At 47.4% G+C, this 18915-nt stretch overlaps 1 protein-coding gene across 1 annotated transcript in view; it reads right to left on the bottom strand.

The window, feature by feature from the left end:
* SLC7A5 (solute carrier family 7 member 5) overlaps positions 1–18915 on the bottom strand; it is a 45248-nt gene that overhangs the window by 11015 nt on the left and 15318 nt on the right. The window contains exons 2-3 of the mRNA XM_031950164.1: positions 13077–13202; positions 94–199 (exon numbers count right to left, since the gene is read on the bottom strand). Of these exons, the coding sequence (XP_031806024.1) occupies positions 94–199; positions 13077–13202 (232 nt within the window). The remainder of the gene's footprint in view (positions 1–93; positions 200–13076; positions 13203–18915) is intronic.

Below are 18915 nucleotides of genomic sequence, written 5' to 3'. Positions count from 1 at the left end.
GAAGCTGTGTGCTCCCCACAGCCCCACAGCACTTGCTGTACCCAGGAGCTACGTCCTTCTATATGAAGCAAATGAAGACCCTGCTGTTCTTACCAGCCACCGTAGGCAAAGAGGCCGCTGTATAAAGCCAGCACGATGTTCCCAACATCTAACTTGGTGCCTTCGAACGAAAACTGGGGGCTCAAATTGGAGACTTCACCTGCAAAATGAAACAAAAAGGGCCAAGGGTGATTAGCACATCATCAGGGGTACCAGGCTCAAGGCAATGGTCTGCTGATCTTAGTCGGGACATTCCGACATTCTGAGTTCCAAATACTCCCCTCCCTCCTATTGAAAAGGCAAGTGGGGGAATCTCTCTCGAGTCTCCATCACTCCTCTGACAGCCCCAGAGTCGGAGGCCAGAAGGTCATCCCAAGTTTTCATTGCAGAAGCCCAAGGTCACTCATAAGCGGCAGAAGAGCCACTTGACCAATGCACCAAGGTGAGGAACAAAGAGAAGACTGAGTCCAGGTCCTCCCACCTGGTTTTGTTTCATTCTTACAAGAACCAAAGATTCTACATTCTACAAATGAGAAAACAGATTCACTTTGACTTTCCCAAAGGCAAAAGCCATTAAGTGATATTTCCTCTGGATATCTTAATTAAGGTCTGACAAACCTCACAGATTGGTGAAGTGGGTAGAACATTGTCCTGGAGTCAGGAAGATTGGAGTTCAAAACTATCCTCAGACACCATCTCTGTCTGCCTCAATTTCCCCATATGTTAAATAAGTACAATAACCATACCTTCCAGGATAGTTCTAAGAATAACATGATAAAAGTACTTGTAGAGTGCTTTGCAAACCTTAAATAAATACTAATAAAGTAAATAAATGCTAATTTAATGAGAGACCATCAAATGACATCCACTGAACTGGTGTTACCCTGGAGAAGTGTGTATGGGCCTGGAGAAGGACATAAGTGATAAATGACTTCCTGCCCAGGCTGAGAAATCAGGGAAAGGTTAAGCTGGAAAGGACAGAATATGGTTTTGGGGTGAGGGCCTTGGAGGTCTGTGCTTCTCATGCTCTAGGTGTTCCCTCACGGACTGCCCACCTTGCAGCCCATCCTTTGGCTGACTTTTAGATCAACTCCCATCCCACTGAGCATTAGCAACAAAACAGATGCAAGATGTGGACCAGGTCTTTTAGGACCCCCAGGGTCCCTGAAAAAGATATGGATAGAGGAGGATTTCAAAATTCAGGCCTCACCAACCACACATAGGAAAAAGCATACAGGTTCAGAGAATTTGAGTTCAAATCCCACCCTGACCCTGAATGCCAGGGCCAGGAGGGCCTCCGTGGTAGCTCACAGCTCTACATTTATGTACCTGGGATCTCAAAATGTTTAACTGTGTGCCATGAGAGCCAAAAACTGTGAATTAGAGAATTGGGGAAGACTTCATTGGACTGATGAAAAATGAAGTTTGAAGAACCAGGAAAACAAAATACAACAATGCAAATGGAAAGCACACAACCTACTGTGAATAATTTAGAAGTCCAGTCAAGCTGCCCCCTCTCTTTCTGCTGAGGAGGGTCTCTGAGAAAAAACGCACACAGACATATTAACACTGGTTGTCATTGCCAGAATGACAACCCCCATTTTCCCATCCTTTGTTCCAGAGTTTGATAACTTTGTCTGGAGAGAGAGAGACAGAGAGGTAAAAAGATGGCAAATCTAAAAAAAAAAAAACACCTTTGGCTGTGAAGTCTATGTGCTTTCTTCCCTAGAATCATTTCAGCAAATAAGGAGAACTTTGTCATTTCTTGGGAGGGGATCCCATGGAGATTTCCAGGCCCACGGATAAACCAGTGGCCAGGGATGCCAGAAGGCCAAGACATTGGCCCACATTTCCAAAATCAATACATAAAGACCCCCAGGCTTCCCAGTCACTGGCCCGCACATGAGGGTTCTCCTCTACTTTAGCACATTTTTGTTTCCCAGTGACATCCATATCCTCTCATGATGACTCTTAGGCCGTTTCTTGCACTCCCCCCACAAAACGTCCCAATGACATGCTTTATACTTCAGCCATCCCCTTCCCTAAGTCAGGGCCAAGACAAACAATCATCTCCAGTCTTGTGTATGGGGGGCCCAAGAACAGCACGTCAAAAGTGAAGATCGGGTCTGGAAGAAACCATCCCTGCCTTATGGTGAGCAGCCCGGGGGAGGGGGTGGCACAGGGCTCTGACTAACCGAAGTGATTTCCTGTTGTAGAACGGACCACAGGGGCCCCAACTGCCTCTTCCTGCCATGATTCAGGACCCTCCTCCATAGCCAGCCAACAACAGCTGTGTACTGAAGAGGATCTGGGGGTGACCGCTTTAAGAAGACCACTTGTGGTCATTCTGGGGAGGATCCTTAGGGGGAAGAGAAAGTGGGCAGGAGACCCTCAGCCCGTTAAGGAAGCCCACAAGAAACAAAACTTCCAAAACCAGAGGCCTGGAAGCAAAGGTTTGGGTTGAGCCACATTGGTTCAAAACCGATGACTTCTCATTGTTCCCTGCCTAGGGTCATCTTTCATGGCTGCAATTATGCTTCACACCTCAGTGAGGAGAGTCAGAGAATGCCGCAGAAACAAAGCTGGGGCCCAAATCCCTGCCGGTTAACAACCACCACCACTATCACCATCACAGTTCCTTTGCTCCAACAACCCTGGGAGGCAGGTTCTATTGTTATCCCCATTTTACAGATGAAAAAAACAGAGGCAAGCAGAGGTCTAAGTGTCTTGCCTGTCACACAGCTACTGAGTGTTGGGGCTGGATTTGAACTCGGGTCTTGGTGATTGCAGGCCCAGATTCCCACTGTAACCTCCCGTTCCATGGTTACACCACAGGCCCAGTGTAAGTAGGGGTGGGCTGCCATCCTCCAAGGGCTTGGGTGCTCTCACTGATTAGTTCTTCAGGAACGAAGCCGCCCCTCCCCAAGTCAGGGGACAATCTCTTGGCCTTATTACAAAAACAAACTGCTCAGAGGCCAGAGAATCTCCAGCAGATACTTTTCCTCTCTCCAATTAACAAATACATTCGAGAGAAGAGGGACATCGCTGCCCACTGTCCTGCCCAGAACCCTGCGCTGCACTGCAACAAGTCACTTATGGGAGAAGAGGGAACTGCAGTCAAGAGCAGAGGTTTCTGAGGACCTGGAGCATGGGAGCAAGATGAAACCCGGCCTGCTGCATCCCCCCGCATCCCCCATCCCCTCCATGTCACCATCTGGTCCTGCGAGATCTGAGGGTGGGCTCGGCACTTCCCGGGTTGAATGTGAGAGACATGAACCTCTCTGCAGCCTGTTCTGGATGGGCCATGGCCCGCAGCTAGCAGGGGGAGGCCACTGTGGGAGCCAGCTGGCTCTGTTCTGGGCTCCCCTGGACAAAGGGGTCGGCTTCCCTAAACTGGGGGTTTCCTTCACCTCACTGTGGGACAAAGAGACAAGCATGAGATGTAGAGCCAACAGCCCTGGTTTTGAATTTTGCTCCTGAGTAAAATCCACAGGGCCCCAGTTTCCTGCTCTATAAAAAGGGGGGATACTATCCAGCTAACATTTGGGGCAGGGGGGGCGGTGGCAGCAATGCGCACTATTTCCTTGCAGGATCCAGCAGAGATCATAGTTCTGGGGCTGGAAGGGGCCCCCAAACCAGTCTGAGCTGGCAGCCCCCTCCCCTAGAAGAAGGAGTCTGGTGATGCTCCAGAGGGCAGAACCAGGAATAAGGAAAAATTGCCTCAAGCAATGACCAGACTTCTCTGCCAAGGTGAAGGACAGGGCCATCACCTCCCCCAGGGGCCCGACGAACAGGTTTTTCTCCCTCTTTTGAGAGGGAGAGGGCCATAGGAGCAGGACAAAGACCCAGATCATCTTTTCTGAATCAGCTTGCCCGGGGCGGTGGGGTGGTGCCGAACTGTACTAGACGGACACAGGGGTCCTTTCCGATCTGAAATGTCGGAATTATAAATAGAGAATATAAAGAAAAGAAAGAGCCACAGGATGACTTATTTACAACAAACTATTTTCATCTCTCCCAACATGAAACCTGAGCGGGCATCCAAGATAAGCACAGGATTTCCTACAGGTAAATGCTCATACAAATGCTGCAGGCTCCAAAGGGGCGCGGAGGGAAGCGAGTACCTTTCCAGCAGACTCCCCAAGTTCCTGGGGTGGTGTCCACTGCTCCAGTTCGTTTGTTTTTCTTAGAGGCTCAGAAGTTACTTGGTCTTTTGATCTGCAGCCTAAGACCCAGGCCAAGGGCAAGGGAAGAGTGAGGAAGGGGCAGACATCTCGCCTCATCCACCTCCCGAATGAGACAAACAGGAAGGCTCCATGGAGCACCTTCTCGTCTGGCTGTGATGCCCAGACCAGAGCCTCTCACCCCAAGGGAGGCAAGAGCACAATGGGGAGGGACCAAAGGGCCCAATAGGAGGGAGGCTCCACTACCTCCCAGGAAGGTTCTCTGGGAATCCCCCAAGGAAAGGCAACAGGCTCTGTCATGTGCCCACCCATGGGACTCCTGCAGCAGCTGGCACCCACGGCTATCTCCCTAAGGAGAATGATTCTTCCATCTGGGGCATTTCCTGACCCTGTATTGCTACAAGGTCCTTCCCCCCTACCTGCAGGACCTTAGAGACAGAAACTTTAGACATCTTCATTGGCAAACAAGGCTTCCAAGCCCAGTGGGCAAGGTTAGGGCACGTAGGGGCTGGGCAGACAACCACTCACTCACTCGGGTCTCAAATCTGAAGGTGTGAAAGCTAGGACAAGCCATAGGCTCCGAAATGAAGGCCTCCTCCAACACAACTTTCAAGGTCCTGGCCCAAAGTCTGCTAGGAAAGAGCCTTCAGGTCCCAGGCCTCTTAAGCGGCACTTACCGAATAACTACTGGGCAAGACACTTAACCCTCCTGAGCCTCAGTCAACTGTAAACTGCGAAGGAGCTGCAGAAGATGCTCTCTTTCAGTCCTAAAGCTATGATTCTGATCCAATGATCTCAGTCTGAATGGGCAATAAACCACAGGGCGCAAATACAAGTAAAATGCTTCCTCTCCCAAGAGGGTCATCCTTTGGATGCTCTCCTACATACTCTACATTATGGGAGTTCAAATATAAAGAGACAGAACTAGGTATGAGGAAGAGATTCTAGTTGGGAAGGAAGACCTCAGACCGTCCTCACTCACCCTTATATATCCAGGGATCTCAAAGTTTTCTTTTGTTAGATGTTAGGAAGGCTATCATGGAATGGACTATCTAAGACAGACATCTGGAGCTTAGTTCAGGAGCCTCATGTTTTAGAGAGGCAATTAAATGCTAACAAGCTTCTGGAAACTGAGTCAGTCAGAGCTCCTCTTTTGATGATTATTTCAACCACAGGGATGCAATCTTCCTCCAGGAGAGAGAACACATTCTTTAACTAGTGCCAGCCACCCACATGATTTGGGCTTTTCTTCTTCCTCCACCGACAAGACATTGCCAAGAATTCTGCTGTTGGGGAGTCTTGCCCCTCTCGAGGCTGTGCTGGCTCGCCCTCTCCCTCCACAGCACTTTCTGGCTCTCTTGGCCACAGCAGGGGGAACATGTCTTGTCTGGGTGCTTGCTGTTGACAACGGGCAGAGCTCAGTTGGAGTACGTGCAACAAAACTGACTCCTATTCCCTAATCCCCAGACTACTCCAGTCTCCCAAGGCCTGGTGCCCAGTAGGGGCTGGGACTTGCTGGACTCCTTCCCTAACTTGGGTGGAGGTGGGAGGAAAAGAGGCGGCACAGCAAGACTAGAATAAAGCAGAAGGGGATTTTGCTGGAGTTATCTGACAAACTCTGAAGCGCCAGTAAATGCTATTAAGTGTGGCACTTTGATCAGGACCAGAGTACAGCCTGGTCCAAGAAGCTTACCCAGGCTTGGGTAAACAGTAGTTGGCCTGCTGGATATTGGCCCCCCAAATCCTAAGGAAGCTTGCTATTCAGAGGGATTATAACATAAGGAACCCTTTCATAAACCTTCTATTTTGTCCCAAGTCTGCATAAAGGCAAGTTAGCCAAGAGGCTGGCCCATCCGAGGTAGACAAAACCCATGACAGTCAGAGATGGGGGAGCTATGGCTGAAGGTGCTTTGGTCTTGGGGTTCCCGCCACATCCAGTGTGCAACAAGCCGGACCATTGTTGAAGCTTGATCAGAGGATGCAGGGAGTTTGGGTCTCCACGTGAAACCAGCGGCCTAGGAGGGCTGGCTGGCTTCCCCTTCTGGCCCTGCCACTAGTCGGCAGTGAATCTTTCTGGGCTTTTCTATCTTCCTAAAATTTATTCTAAATCCACAAGCATTTATTGATAAGTCTCAATTATATGTGAGGAGCAATGCTAGGTTTGGGGGATGGGATGAAGCTAAGAAGTGTGGACATACTGTGTGTGGACATATAAATATATGCATACATCTATACCCATCCAAGGGAGTTCTGGCCTAAGGGAAGAGGAGGGGAGGGAGATCTTCACGTAAAGACAGCTTGATTTCTATCCAATTCAGGGTTTCCATAAGGCAGAGATGAGGAGGAAATGCAACCCAAGCCAGGATAAAGGCATGGCCATAGGATTCAAGTAGAAGGCCGGTGGGCAAGACCAGAACTCGGCCAAAGCTGGAAGTGGGAAGCCCTGCTAGTCCCTCTGCAGTGATGTCTTACAGCAAACATCCCACATTTTGGGGATGCTCAATTCCATGACTGGCTCTCCCTCCATCAGCTCTGGCCGACTTCCTCAGTAACCGAGTTTCTCATACTGTGTGCCTAAGGAAAAACGAGGGGAAGGATGGCATGGCAGGGAGAGCCATGGTGCCTTGGGTCCTTTCCAGGACTCACACGACAAGCTCTACTTTTGAGGGATTTAGAATAACCAGCATATACAAAGGGCTTTAAGGTTTCCCAAAGGATTTTTAGCTATCTCATTTTATCCTCCAAACAACCCTGGGAAGTCGGTATTATCAGTGATTCAGAGTTGAGGGAGCCAAGGTAGACAGTGCTAAAAGTTCACAGGAAAGAAAAACTGAGGGCAATCTGAACTCCAAGCCCAGGGAGCTATTCACTGCCTGACCAAAGCGCTATTATCTTTTCTTTCTCCTGCTTATCCTGTTTTTCAAATTAGGTGGACTTCATTGTCTTTTGCACAGCACCTAGTGCAGAGTGTCTCCCAGTTAGTAGCATATACCAAGTGTTCACTATTGTATTTAGAAATAGGAGACAGCTGTCCTTAAGGCTAATGGGGGTGGGGGTGGGGGGGTCTGCCTGATCACCTCTGGGCCACAGCTGTCTTTGCCAGCTGTGGTGGGCTCCCTCCAGGTCAGGAGGTACTTTGGCTTTACAAGTGGCAATGAGCAAGCTGGGCAGTTTCCCTACAACAAGGTTATCTAAATATAAACACATTTAAGATAAAAGGGGGTTGGTTTGTTCAGAGCCAGATTTGTCTCTCCCAAGTAGCCAGAATTTTTTCTACCTACTTTACTCATTTAAAACTCCTGCCATGTATTTGCTGCTGCTCAGCTCACCCTACCTGACTAATTGGCACTAATGATTAGCAGGGGTTATGCTAAGGCAGCCCAATGCCAAATTCAAAGGCAGTTGGCTCCTTATAGGTCTGGGTTTTCGACTTGACCCTTTAGGCCAATTTTCAGCGTTGACTTAGAGATCACGGGTTTCCACATTTCTGGTCACTTTTCTTAAGGTAAGTCTCTGAACAATGGCATCTGATAGACTGAGAAAATAAAGGCCTCCACCCACCCTCAAGCTGCTGTACCAGTCTAGCCAATTCATCTGGGACACCCCCAGTAAATTCAGTGAAACCTCCCCTCCCCCCCCCCCACTCCCCTTAGAGTAGGCCTTTGAGTCCTAAACCCAAGATTTCTGTCAGGATGATTCTCTTCCTTTTCTCCTTTTTAAGGGCACAATGAAACTGATACAAAAGGTTTCACACTACAGGGAGCTTGGAGATCTAGGGAACCAGGCTTCTTCACACTACTACAGCTAGGGTTTCCAAAGGGAAACAGGATCTCTAATTCTGATGCTCCTGTAGGACCCTGCTGGGACAGTCCCATCTGAAGTAATGGACCTCTTAAACAGCTGACTGTGGCTTGGAGACACTGGGCCGAGCAGACTGACAGTCCGTGCTGCCAGAGGGTTTGGCTCCCCTGACTGCTCTCCACGGGGCTAAGGTAAGACAAAGGCCACACTTGTTCTGCCCTCCAATAACTGTTGGTGGCTCTTTCTGACCATCACAAACCCAGACTTCTCCAGATCCGCTCTGATTCAGCATGTCCCCCTCCCGCTAGCGGCCCTGCGCCAGTCTCGCCGTGCCTTTGCTCCCAACGCTCTCTCCCAGAGCCTCTGACAGCCACAGGGCACTCATGGGCCAGAACACGGGGGAGGCAACAGTCCAACTTCCCATCTCTTTGATCTGATCTGGGGGCTCCACACAAGTGAGGCATGTGATCTTCTGAAGTTATTATTCCAGATGCTATATTAATGCAAAATATGGCAGATCAAAAAGGAACCAGTTAAAACACGTTTGGCCCCCATCCTGAAAACCAAGTCACAAGTCTTCCCACTGTGCGCCTGAAACAAGAAGCCATGGGACCTTCCTGCTTGGGGTCAGATTCTCACTCTCCCAGGGTATTCAGCCTTCTTTCAAAAGCAAGAAACAGTCCCACATACACTGTATTGTCTGGCAGACAATCAATCTGCCAGTGAATCTTTGAGAGAAAGAACAGTATACAGCTCAGGCCTGTTTTTAGACCCCCCCCCCCCCTTAAAAAAGCTCCCTGCCTTCTCCCGCCAAAAAGGATTATACGGTGTGTATAATTAAGTACAATAGCTTTATTAACCCAGGGTGAGCAGATGCTTTGAACTGAAATCCTTCTAGTTCAAGCTTGCCATTGGCCTGGCCTGACCCTGCTCTGATGGCTCCCAGGGTCAGGCACCAAGAGCAGCTCCAAGGCCTGGCTGCTTCAGTCAGATTCAGCCTTGTGCTTATTTCTCCACATACCCCCTTAGTTAAACAAGGCCATTGGAGTGAGGGCTCACTGGGCTTTGCCCATCCCATCCTAAGCCCCTGCAGAGAATCCTTCAGCAGCACTGCCACGGCAGGAACTGCATGACCCACTTCCTTTGACAATGAAATCGTTCTTAAACCCATGCCCAAAGACGCTTTCCTGGCCAAAGATGCAGTACAGCTTTGGAATCCTAACCGCTCTAGCTCCCACTGCTAATGGGACACACTGTCCCCTCTAACTTGTTATTAGCACCAAGTCTTCCCTGCCCTGACACTGTTACTTCCAGGGGAGGGACCTCAGACAGAAGAGCTCACGTTAGGAAAACTCACCGTCACTGAACACATGCCAGCCAGAGTGGACAATGATAGAGTGCAAGGCTACGGAATGCTTTGGCCTAGGGCCAGTTCCTCTCTGAGCCTTAGAGGAAGCTGATTGGGCTAAACGACACAAAGACAAGTGATACTCTGAGAAGCTGCCATGTTTCTGAAGGCATACAAGAGCTTAGCTTGAGGTCAAACAAAGCGGGCCCTCCCAGGGTAGCCTAGGGCTGCTGCTAAAAAGAATAGTGCCCTTTGTTTTCACCCTAGTGCCCCCGGTAATCCACTATGGTACGATGCTGCAGTTACTTCTGAAATATCTGGGAAGAGCCAATGGTCGGGGAAGAAGGAGGCTCTATGGTAGTGCTATGAGTGGCTGTGGAACGCTCCTGTTACCTTGACACTGGTAAGCTTTACGATCTTGGCCAAGACACTTCATCTCTGGGCTTCAATTTACTCATCTGAGACCAGTTTTTTTGTCGCTCTGGAATTTAGGCTTAGGTTTTCTTCCTGCTCTAACACTCCAAAATTGATTATGAAATCAGTTGGGAGATGGAACTCAGAGAAAAAGGCCTTCTTTTACTGGAAAACTTTAAAGCTTTCCTAAAACAACAACAGCAACACAAATGAGATGTAAAAGCATGGATCCCTGGTTGGAAGCTGAAAGGAACCCAAGGTGAAATGAACCAGTTTTAACTTAGTGATGAAAGACCCGCACTTGCACAATTCTCAAACATCTCTAGCGGGCAAGGCCATGGGTATGAGCCTAGAAATTCATTCCCAAGGGAAGAGCTAGAGAGAGCTAACACTGAGGGGCCTAATGGTGGGACAAGAGGAGATTAAGAACAAATTTCTGCTTGTCTTCGGATTTCAGAGAAAGCAGCTTGAAGTAACAATGTAGCCAGTAAAAATCTTAGTTCTGCTTATGGTCATTTAAATAAAACTTGGGGGTGGGGGCACTAACCCAGAATTAGAGGACAAAAGCAAGAAATGAGAAAAGACCAATACCAAGGAAAGCTATTTAACTTCACTCACCCACGAAACAAAATGTCATGGGAACCAAGCACCCCTTTCACCTCCTCAGAGCTCAAGGCTGGCCAAGTTGGTGAAGAAGTATGTCCAACTTGGCACGTGTTTTCCTACAACAATGATGACCAGCCAATGGTCAGGTTCAGTGAGCCCAGGACACAATGACTATTCCTGTGATAGACCCCTTTGTCTTAAAACCAACCAGGACTGAACAACACATACACATAAAACCACAACCCACCAATCCTGCCTCCTTTGCATGGGAATAGAATCCTTATAGTGTCCATTCTCACTCACATGCTTAGAGGGCAAAAGAGCTCCTCCTCCTCCTCCACCACCCCTTGTACCCTAAGTCAGCAATCCTGGGTATCAACTACAGGAAGGCTGGCAAAGGGCCCGGGCGGCTGGGGCGCTGCCACTGGATTAGAAGGCCAGCAGCCACTGGGTACTCTTTATTGAAAATATTGAAGAGTAAATGCTATGAAAGTATATTAGCTGGAACCTACAATTTATAAAACAGGAAGCTATTTAATATTCACAGAAAAGGTTCAAAAAGACTATAGATGAGTGACCTCCACTTAAAATGGGGGTGAAAAAAAAGCTTGAGGTCTCAGATCCTTTGCCATCTATATGCTATGAAGACAAACAGGAAGATGGTGTCCTGGACCCAACCACAATCTTCTACCTCTCCCAAACTGAACTCCCTGTTCTAGGCAAACTGCTCTGTGCTTCACACAAGAGAAGAATTAAACAAAATGAAATAATTTCTGGGTGGAAAAGGCGAAAAGCTGCTTTTGGTTGTTCTTTTGTTGCAAATGTGTAATACAGAGTTTTACTTCCACAAATAGTTTAGTTTGTTCTAAAATACAAAAACAAAGCCAGGCTGAAAAGCCAGATCATTTCTGGGAGGACACTGGTCACAGAGGAATGCCATGGTTCAAGACTCTCTGGTGCAGTAGAGCTTGTGCCAGGGGGACCTACTGAGTCTCCCACTAAGAGACAATTCAGACATGCATCCAAATTATACCTGGCTAACGATGTCCTAAGGAAAAAAAGTGACTGGAAGAGTGTATCTCTTTGCCTGGACTGAGGAGTCCTGGGATTCAGCCCTGTGGGTGGAGGAAGAGAGGTGAGCTCTCCAGGACCAAGGTGCAGGCGAAGGTTTTAAGGCTCTTTTCGGTTTGGACTTAGAAGGAAGAGACCAAGGAGAACAGGGAGGTTTCAGGCCCAGAGAAGGTCATCCTGCGGGTCAAGTTCTTCTATGTGCAAGGTATATTTAGCAAATACAATAGACATTTACTTAATTCTGCCTAAGGTAGATTTTTGGATTCTCTAGCTGATTAAAGACAAAGATCAATTTAAACCAAATTCAGCTTGTGAAGGGGCAAAGAATTGAATGAGCTTTACAGGGAATATATAAAAGGTAAGAATAAGAAAAGGGGGACACAACTTTCAACATCTGGAGCAAAAAGGAGTTATTTCAGAAACCTTTGAAGGAGAATTCTGTAGGAACTGCCCAGCAGTCTTTTCTACAAAAACCTATCATGTATTCAAACAGAATAAGTTTCTTTTCCATGACCTAGTGTTGATCTGCTCAGATGACAAGGGGTCAGTGCTGACCATTACATTTTTCAAACCAAGTTTTCCACAAGGAGAGACAGTTGGGTTAGGTCCCATGGAGTTGGAGGTGTGCTCCAGGTGGTCTCCCTCCTGATGTCACTCAAAGGCAAACAGGCCTGGTCACTGGGAGCAAGTTGATGGGTCTGGATCTTCACTCGTGTTCCACCCTACCCCACCCCCGCTTCCTCCATCCAGGACAGCATGGACTCCCCAAAATCCCAAACCAGCCCCTACCTGCTCAGAAATTTTCAGCTTTCTCTACTGATAAGAGTCTCAAGTACAAAAACCTACTCTGTTCACAGGGCATACTTGGACAAATGTGCTTTGTAAACCTTAAAGTCTAAATGAAAGGAAGAATTACTGTTATCTCAGGGTTTGGTCTGGGTCAAAACCCTTGCCACAATGTCCTCACTTCTCCTTGATCCCTATTTGAATCACACCTGTTCTGCAAGATCAGCCCCTCCACGAAGCCATCCCGTAACCCAGCGATCTTGTTCTTTTCTGAGTTACCACAGGCCTTTTCCCTGGTACTGCCAGTGAGGAGGGAAGCCCCTCCAGTTTGGGACCACCGAATATATACAAATATATGGCAAGTGCCTCAGCAGCCTGGCCTCTAAAGCCTTATACAATCTGCCTCCAACCCAGGGTCCAAGTGTCATTTTTCATCACTGCCTTTCCTTCTTTGATCCCAGGGAAAAAGCTGAAAGGGTTTTCTGGAACTATCTGGAAGTCTCCCACCATCACCTTTTTTCAGACTTATTTGTGAACATGCTCTCTTCCTCTTTAGAAAATAGCTCCTTGAGAGCACAAACAAAAACAAAAACAGTTTTTCAATTAATTGCTATTCTAGAAGAAACCAAAGAAAGGACACTGTGCACATCTTCATTTTTTAAAGAGTGGCCGTGAATTTTGTCCTTGGAATGGCTCTAAGAGGGCTGAAGGAGGGAGAAAGGGGAGCATGGGAGAGGTGTGGGGGAAGAGGGGTGAGGAGAATGACATATGATACTGTGGGGATATAAGAAAGAGAAAAGAATACCAAAAAATGGAGCTGTATTTACCCTTTCCGATTTGAATGAAGCCAAGGAGAATGATCAAAGCCAAGGCCAGCAGTTTTGCAGCAGCAAATGCATCTTGGACCCGTGTGGCTGCCTTCACACTGTAACAATTCACCGCTGTGAGTAACACTGGGGAAGGGGAGGACAGAAACAAAATAAAGATTAGTTTCTACTGCAGCATTAACAGTCTTTGGTGTTAAAACAAACACACACACACACACACACCCAAAACCCAGCCCTCCCTGCCTGCACCATGCTGGCATCCAGCTGGTATCACCTCAAAGGAGTGCCACGATCCAGTCATGGCCACTCCAGAAGGGCTAGTTTTGTGCCCGTCTCACTCCTCTCTCACCCCACAACCACCAGCCTGGTGTGGCCCTTCTCCTGGGGCTGCTCCTGACTCCCAACTCCCGAGCCAGGCCCGCTGCCCAGAGTCTAACAGGGGCCCGACCAAGGCCAGAGGGCTAAGTCAAGCTCAGAGTATGTTCTGGGGCTGGAGAGAAAAGGGGAAGGCCATAGTGAGCACACCTGCTTGGCACGGGAGGGCTTATGATAACAGAGAGAAGGCCAAGCTGCCCAACTCAGAGAGTAATCTTCTTTGGACAGAAAAGGTCACAACTCAAATGGCTACTTGGGAGTTGAAATCCAAGATAAATAGGGAGATAGTAAGAGAACATAACATGCTGCCCAGGCCCTGATGAACCCTAAAGGTACTGAAAGAACCATCCAGATGGGATTGCTAAGGCCTTGTCAATGCCCTAAGAAGATTAGAGAGGATGGGAAATGCTACAGAATCAGGAAGGGGGAAATGTTCCAAGTATTAGAAAAGGAAAGGACGGGATATCTGCCAATTCCATTGGTCAATGGGCTTGGTTTTACTGAACAGCCAAATTCTAAAACTATTACAAACAAGAATTAACTGATATCTAGTGAAGGAAGGAATGATCACAAAGAGCCAACATGACTATGTCAAGAACCTGTTATGGTAAACCAACCTCACTCTCCCTTTTATAGCAGTTTAGCCATATAATCAGCACTTGAAGTGAGTGCTTAAATAAAAGGACAAAGAATAAAATAAATCCTATTTACAGGAAGCTTATATTCTAATGAAAGAGGAAGGCATAGAGAGGGAAGAGAGGGATAGAGACACATGGGGAAGAGGGAGAGAGACAGACAGACAGGGTGGGGGGAAGAGAGGGAGGGAGGGAAAGAAGGAGGGAGGGAGGGAGAGGAGGAGAAGGAGGAGAGAGAGACAGAGACAGAAACTATTGACTTTGGATAAATTTAGTATGAAATTCACCACAAATAAATGTAAGGAAATCAGAACACTTGGGTTCAAAAATTTCTAGATAAGGGAGGTATAGGCAGAAAGATGTAGGAGTTTTGTGAATTATAACCTTAATAAATCTACAATTTAAAAACATTTTAAGTTGAATTTACCCTGGTCTCCCTTCTCTCACTGGCTATGCGATTTAATGAAAGGTAAAAATCAGGCTTCCTACCACATCATTTGACTAAAACTGTCCTTCACACCCACCCATCCCTTTCTCCTCCCTTGGGTTCCCCGTACTCTCTCCTTCCTCTCCAATTCCAGGGGGCCGTTCTCGTCAGACCTCCCACCTGCAGGAAAAGTGCCCTCTGTGGAATCACGCATCTCTAAACACAGAACTATGGGAAGACTGGGGAGGTGGCCATTCCCTCCTCCAGCTCATCTGACAGATGAGGAAACTGAGGCAAACAGGGAGAAGTGACTGCCTGGGGAGCTTGCAGCCAGATGGGATCTCAGGAATACAAGTCGGACCCCTAGCAGCCAAGGCCGCCACACCACTTCCAGCTCGGGCCCCTCAGGACTGGCACCTCACCCAGGCACAGACAGGTCTTACGTTCCTTTGAGAAGCCTTCAATGGTCTCCCTGTTGCCCCTAGGCCAACATCCAGCCTCCTCTGCCAGGGCCAACCCGCTGCACCCCCTCCACATTCTGGCCAAGCTCCTGGCTGTGGGAAAGACGGAGCATTCCATCCCCCGCCTCTGGAGCCCCAGCGTGCTGCCCCCTGCCCCTCCTCACATGCCCCAACCGCACTCAATTCTGCCCCAAATCCTGCCTCGGGGCCATCCCCACCCCCACCTCGGCACACAAGCGGCTGGCTCCAGAAGTCTTTGTGGATTCTGAGCAGAACACAGCCTTCTGTGGCCAGAGGTTCTTTGGGTTCCTTCTGTGTCTCCCACAGTGCATAAAAGTGTCAATAAATGCTCATTAAAAACAGCTTAAGGTCACACAGGTAGTAAGTACTGGAGAGTTTGTAATTTTGCCTAATTCAACAGACTCCTTTTGTCCAAATGCTCCTTTGGAAGGTCAGGACCCAAACCTCGGTTCTCCCTGCAAATCCAATGCTCTGTTCAAACCACAAAGGAAAGACTGTTACCCCACATTCATCTCACACTCGGATCTGTGGCTTTTCAAGTACAGCCCTCACTTCTGTGTCACAAGGGCTCCCACAAGAAGCGCTAATGAGGAAAGGAAAAAAACCCAGTTAATTGTTTAAAAGTGCAAGGTCATCTGGGCACCAGAAAGGGGCACCTGTTTCCTGTCAGGACAATGCACTTATGGGCCACTTCCAGGGCTCGCTCCGAGGACTGACCTAAGCACCTTCCAGGAAATGTGGCTGTCACACGTGGGCAGAAGTGACAAGCTCGGGCCAACTTCTGCTCCTCTATAAAAGCGGGAAGGAAAGAAAAGCCTAGAGGGAAAAATAACAACAACATTTCCCCTAGACTTCCACCTCAAGATGTAATACTTCTTAAAAAAAAATGCTTTGTTGTATTTTTTTTCTGACCATCAGGATGTTGGGGTCATTTCTTCTCATCGGGAAGGGGATGAGTACAATTTTAGCCAACATTTCCAGACATAAAGGTCTGAGGAAATGAGGTGAAATTCTTTTTCCAGCCCGATAGTGTTGGGACAGGCTTCCCCAGAGAGTGTCTCAAATTTCCCTGAATATTTTACTCCAGGAAAGGCGTTCAGTGACTCACATGGCAAGATGAGAAAATATTGCATCATTCATTCATACTGCCGCTATAGCAAGTCTGGACCCCCAAAAACTACAGGTCCCAGAATTCAGTGCAACAGCACAGCAGATCTAATGGGGACCATATCTCTCAGGATTTCCCCAAACCCACGCTTCTAAATAAAATGTGACAGCTGGAACACAGAGATTAAAAAAAAAGTCACCCTGGACTCCCCTGGGGTTGAATGTGGATAAGTGAACAAACTGGACTGTGCTTCCTCCCTAACACCCACACACAATTTTATAACTTTTTTTTTTTTTTTAAATAAAAACTCCTTATCCACATCCTGTTTCATGAAGATATTGCCTCAGTTTTATCTGTCAAGGTCCAAACCTCAAGTCACTTCGGCTAGAGACAAGCAGGAGCTGAGCCCAAGAATATGTATTTTGTTCAATTGGACACTCTTAACAAGGGTCAGTCTGCCTGGTTTGTGGTAAGGCCCCTGTTAGGGTGGACATCCAATCTCCTCCCTAGTTCTGCCATCCAAGGGAAGAGAATGTGCTGATCTCAAGGTGACTGGCAATCATGGTAGCCTGGAACTAGGGGACAGCAACCCCATGTTACCAGTCTCAGATGTCCACAGTGTCCTTCCACCCCCTCCTGCCAATTCAATGATGAGTCTATTGAGAATATTTCTTTCCAAACAGTAACAATTCTACTCCCCTAAACAGCTTCTAGCTTCTCATTAGATGGAAAAAGTACAACAGAAATCAAGACCATCTCTTTGCCAAATCACCAATTGTCAAAAATCTTGTGCTCTTACACAGAAATGTGTAACTGAGGCATTGATTCTGGGTCATCCTTGGCCCAAAGTTTTCTTGTCTCTGCTCCACAAAGACTCGGGACCCCTGATAAAATTTACATCTTTCCATTCTACATTGCTGTTTATTTTCCAGCTAGTGCGATGTTATATTGCTGTAAAAACCATAAGTGCTCCCTATGTGCCAAACTCTATGTAAAAAGAAAGCCTAAACAGTCCCTGCCCTCAAGAAGGGCATTCTGAGAGGGTGAAACAACATATAAGAGAGCAGTGTCCAGAGAGGGGATCAGTCTAGACTAGTGGGGGAGGGGGATGGAGAACAGTGTTGCTGAAATGACCAAGCAATGGAAATAAGAGAGGGAAGAGGTTGGAGGAAGAGAGTCCGTACACATATTTTTCAAGCACATGACAAGGTGGCTAAGATAAAGCAGAGCTAAACCAGCCAGATATATCCACATGAATTTGTGCTAACTCACTAATAAAGTCTAGTTTACAAACAGTGGCAAACCGATATTTACGAGGAGTCTGGGACAATCAGGAGTGAGACTAGCTACCCTGAGCTCCCCATCTGTGTGGTAGGGGAGGGAAAGGAAGAAGAATGGGTAACTGTAGAAGGCCAGTATTGAGTAAGTCCAAACAGCAAGAGCCGATCCCAGATACTTGAGACCTACTCTCTGTTAGGGCAAACCATTCAAACTATTGGTTCACCATCTCCCTGACAATGAATTATAAAGCCATACTTAATAAATTTAGGATAATCTTGTTGGAGAATGCATGGGACAGGAACAAGGCATTTACTATTCTATTTACCCCTTAATATTGAATTAAGGACATATTTGAGGTAAATACATTAGTATGATTATTTCTGCTATTTACTACAGTTTCCACAAGTATTTTGGTATTGATTAACATCACAAATATTTACAATTCTCTGCTGATAAGTACCTTGTTACTGATAGTTAAGGTGGATATTGAAGTATGGATTGTACATTAACCCTAACTGGTTAGCAGGTAACGATGTCACCTGAAGGTAGTTAGTCATATTTTAATACTAGCCTAAAGGGTATATAAATGCTGGACTCAGATGAATAAAGGGAGATTGCAAAGCCTATTCATTCACATTCTTGATCAGGGGTCCTCAAACTATGGCCCGCAGGCCAGATGCGGCAACTGAGGACGATTATCTCCCTCATCCAGGGCTATGAAGTTTCTTTATTTAAAGGCCCACAAAACAAAGTTTTTGTTTTTACTATAGTCTGGCCCTCCAACAGTGAACTGGCCCCCTATTTTAAAAGTTTGAGGACCCCTGCCCTAGAGACTTAATGGGTGACTAGTGAATGAAGAAGGTGGAGAGGAGACTTTTTTTCCTTCAACAGGTAGCTAGCTGTTCAGACTAAGACCTCCCAATTCCAAGTTCAGTGGTTTCCCAAGGCACACCCAAAGACCAAGTGGTTAGTTAAGGTGAGTAAAGGACTTGCTTTTTCTCAGGCTCCAATGGGCTTTCCACTCTCCCAGAGTTCTAGAAAACAGCATTGCTCATTACAGCAAGATTTAGCCCTGCCCCAGGCTGCTGTTTCAGGAAGGGTCTTAGTTCTCCCTAAAGGAAGGGTTTCCCCAGTAATTGCAACAGAATAATCTCATGGCACTGAGGTATAGTTTGCGAGATAACCAAAACTGAGAAAATTCAGTCACTGGCTTTCCTTCTCAAACACAAACCAGCCCACCTCTGACCATCAGCTCACAGCAGAGAGCCCCTTTCCCATTTCACACGTTTCCAACACCTGGAGCCATATAGCTCTCTGAACAGAAACAGTGTCAGGGTTTGGTTGATTGAGGAGGTTGTTGTTACATGAGCACGGTGGGGACCTTAGAGAATCTCTGGTCTAGCCTCTCATTTTGTAGACAGAGACTGTTGTGTGCTCTCCAGAGCCTACAGTGGCACTAAGACACCCAGCACCTGCATCCCTGAACGTATCAAGCTGGGCAACTCTCAAATAAAGAGCATCTGTCCAGTGA

Source organism: Sarcophilus harrisii, chromosome 2 (genome assembly GCF_902635505.1).
Source record: "Sarcophilus harrisii chromosome 2, mSarHar1.11, whole genome shotgun sequence".
NCBI lineage: Eukaryota > Metazoa > Chordata > Mammalia > Dasyuromorphia > Dasyuridae > Sarcophilus > Sarcophilus harrisii.
The sequence above is the reverse complement of the archived record's forward strand: the minus strand, read 5'-3'. Positions and strand labels throughout refer to the sequence as shown.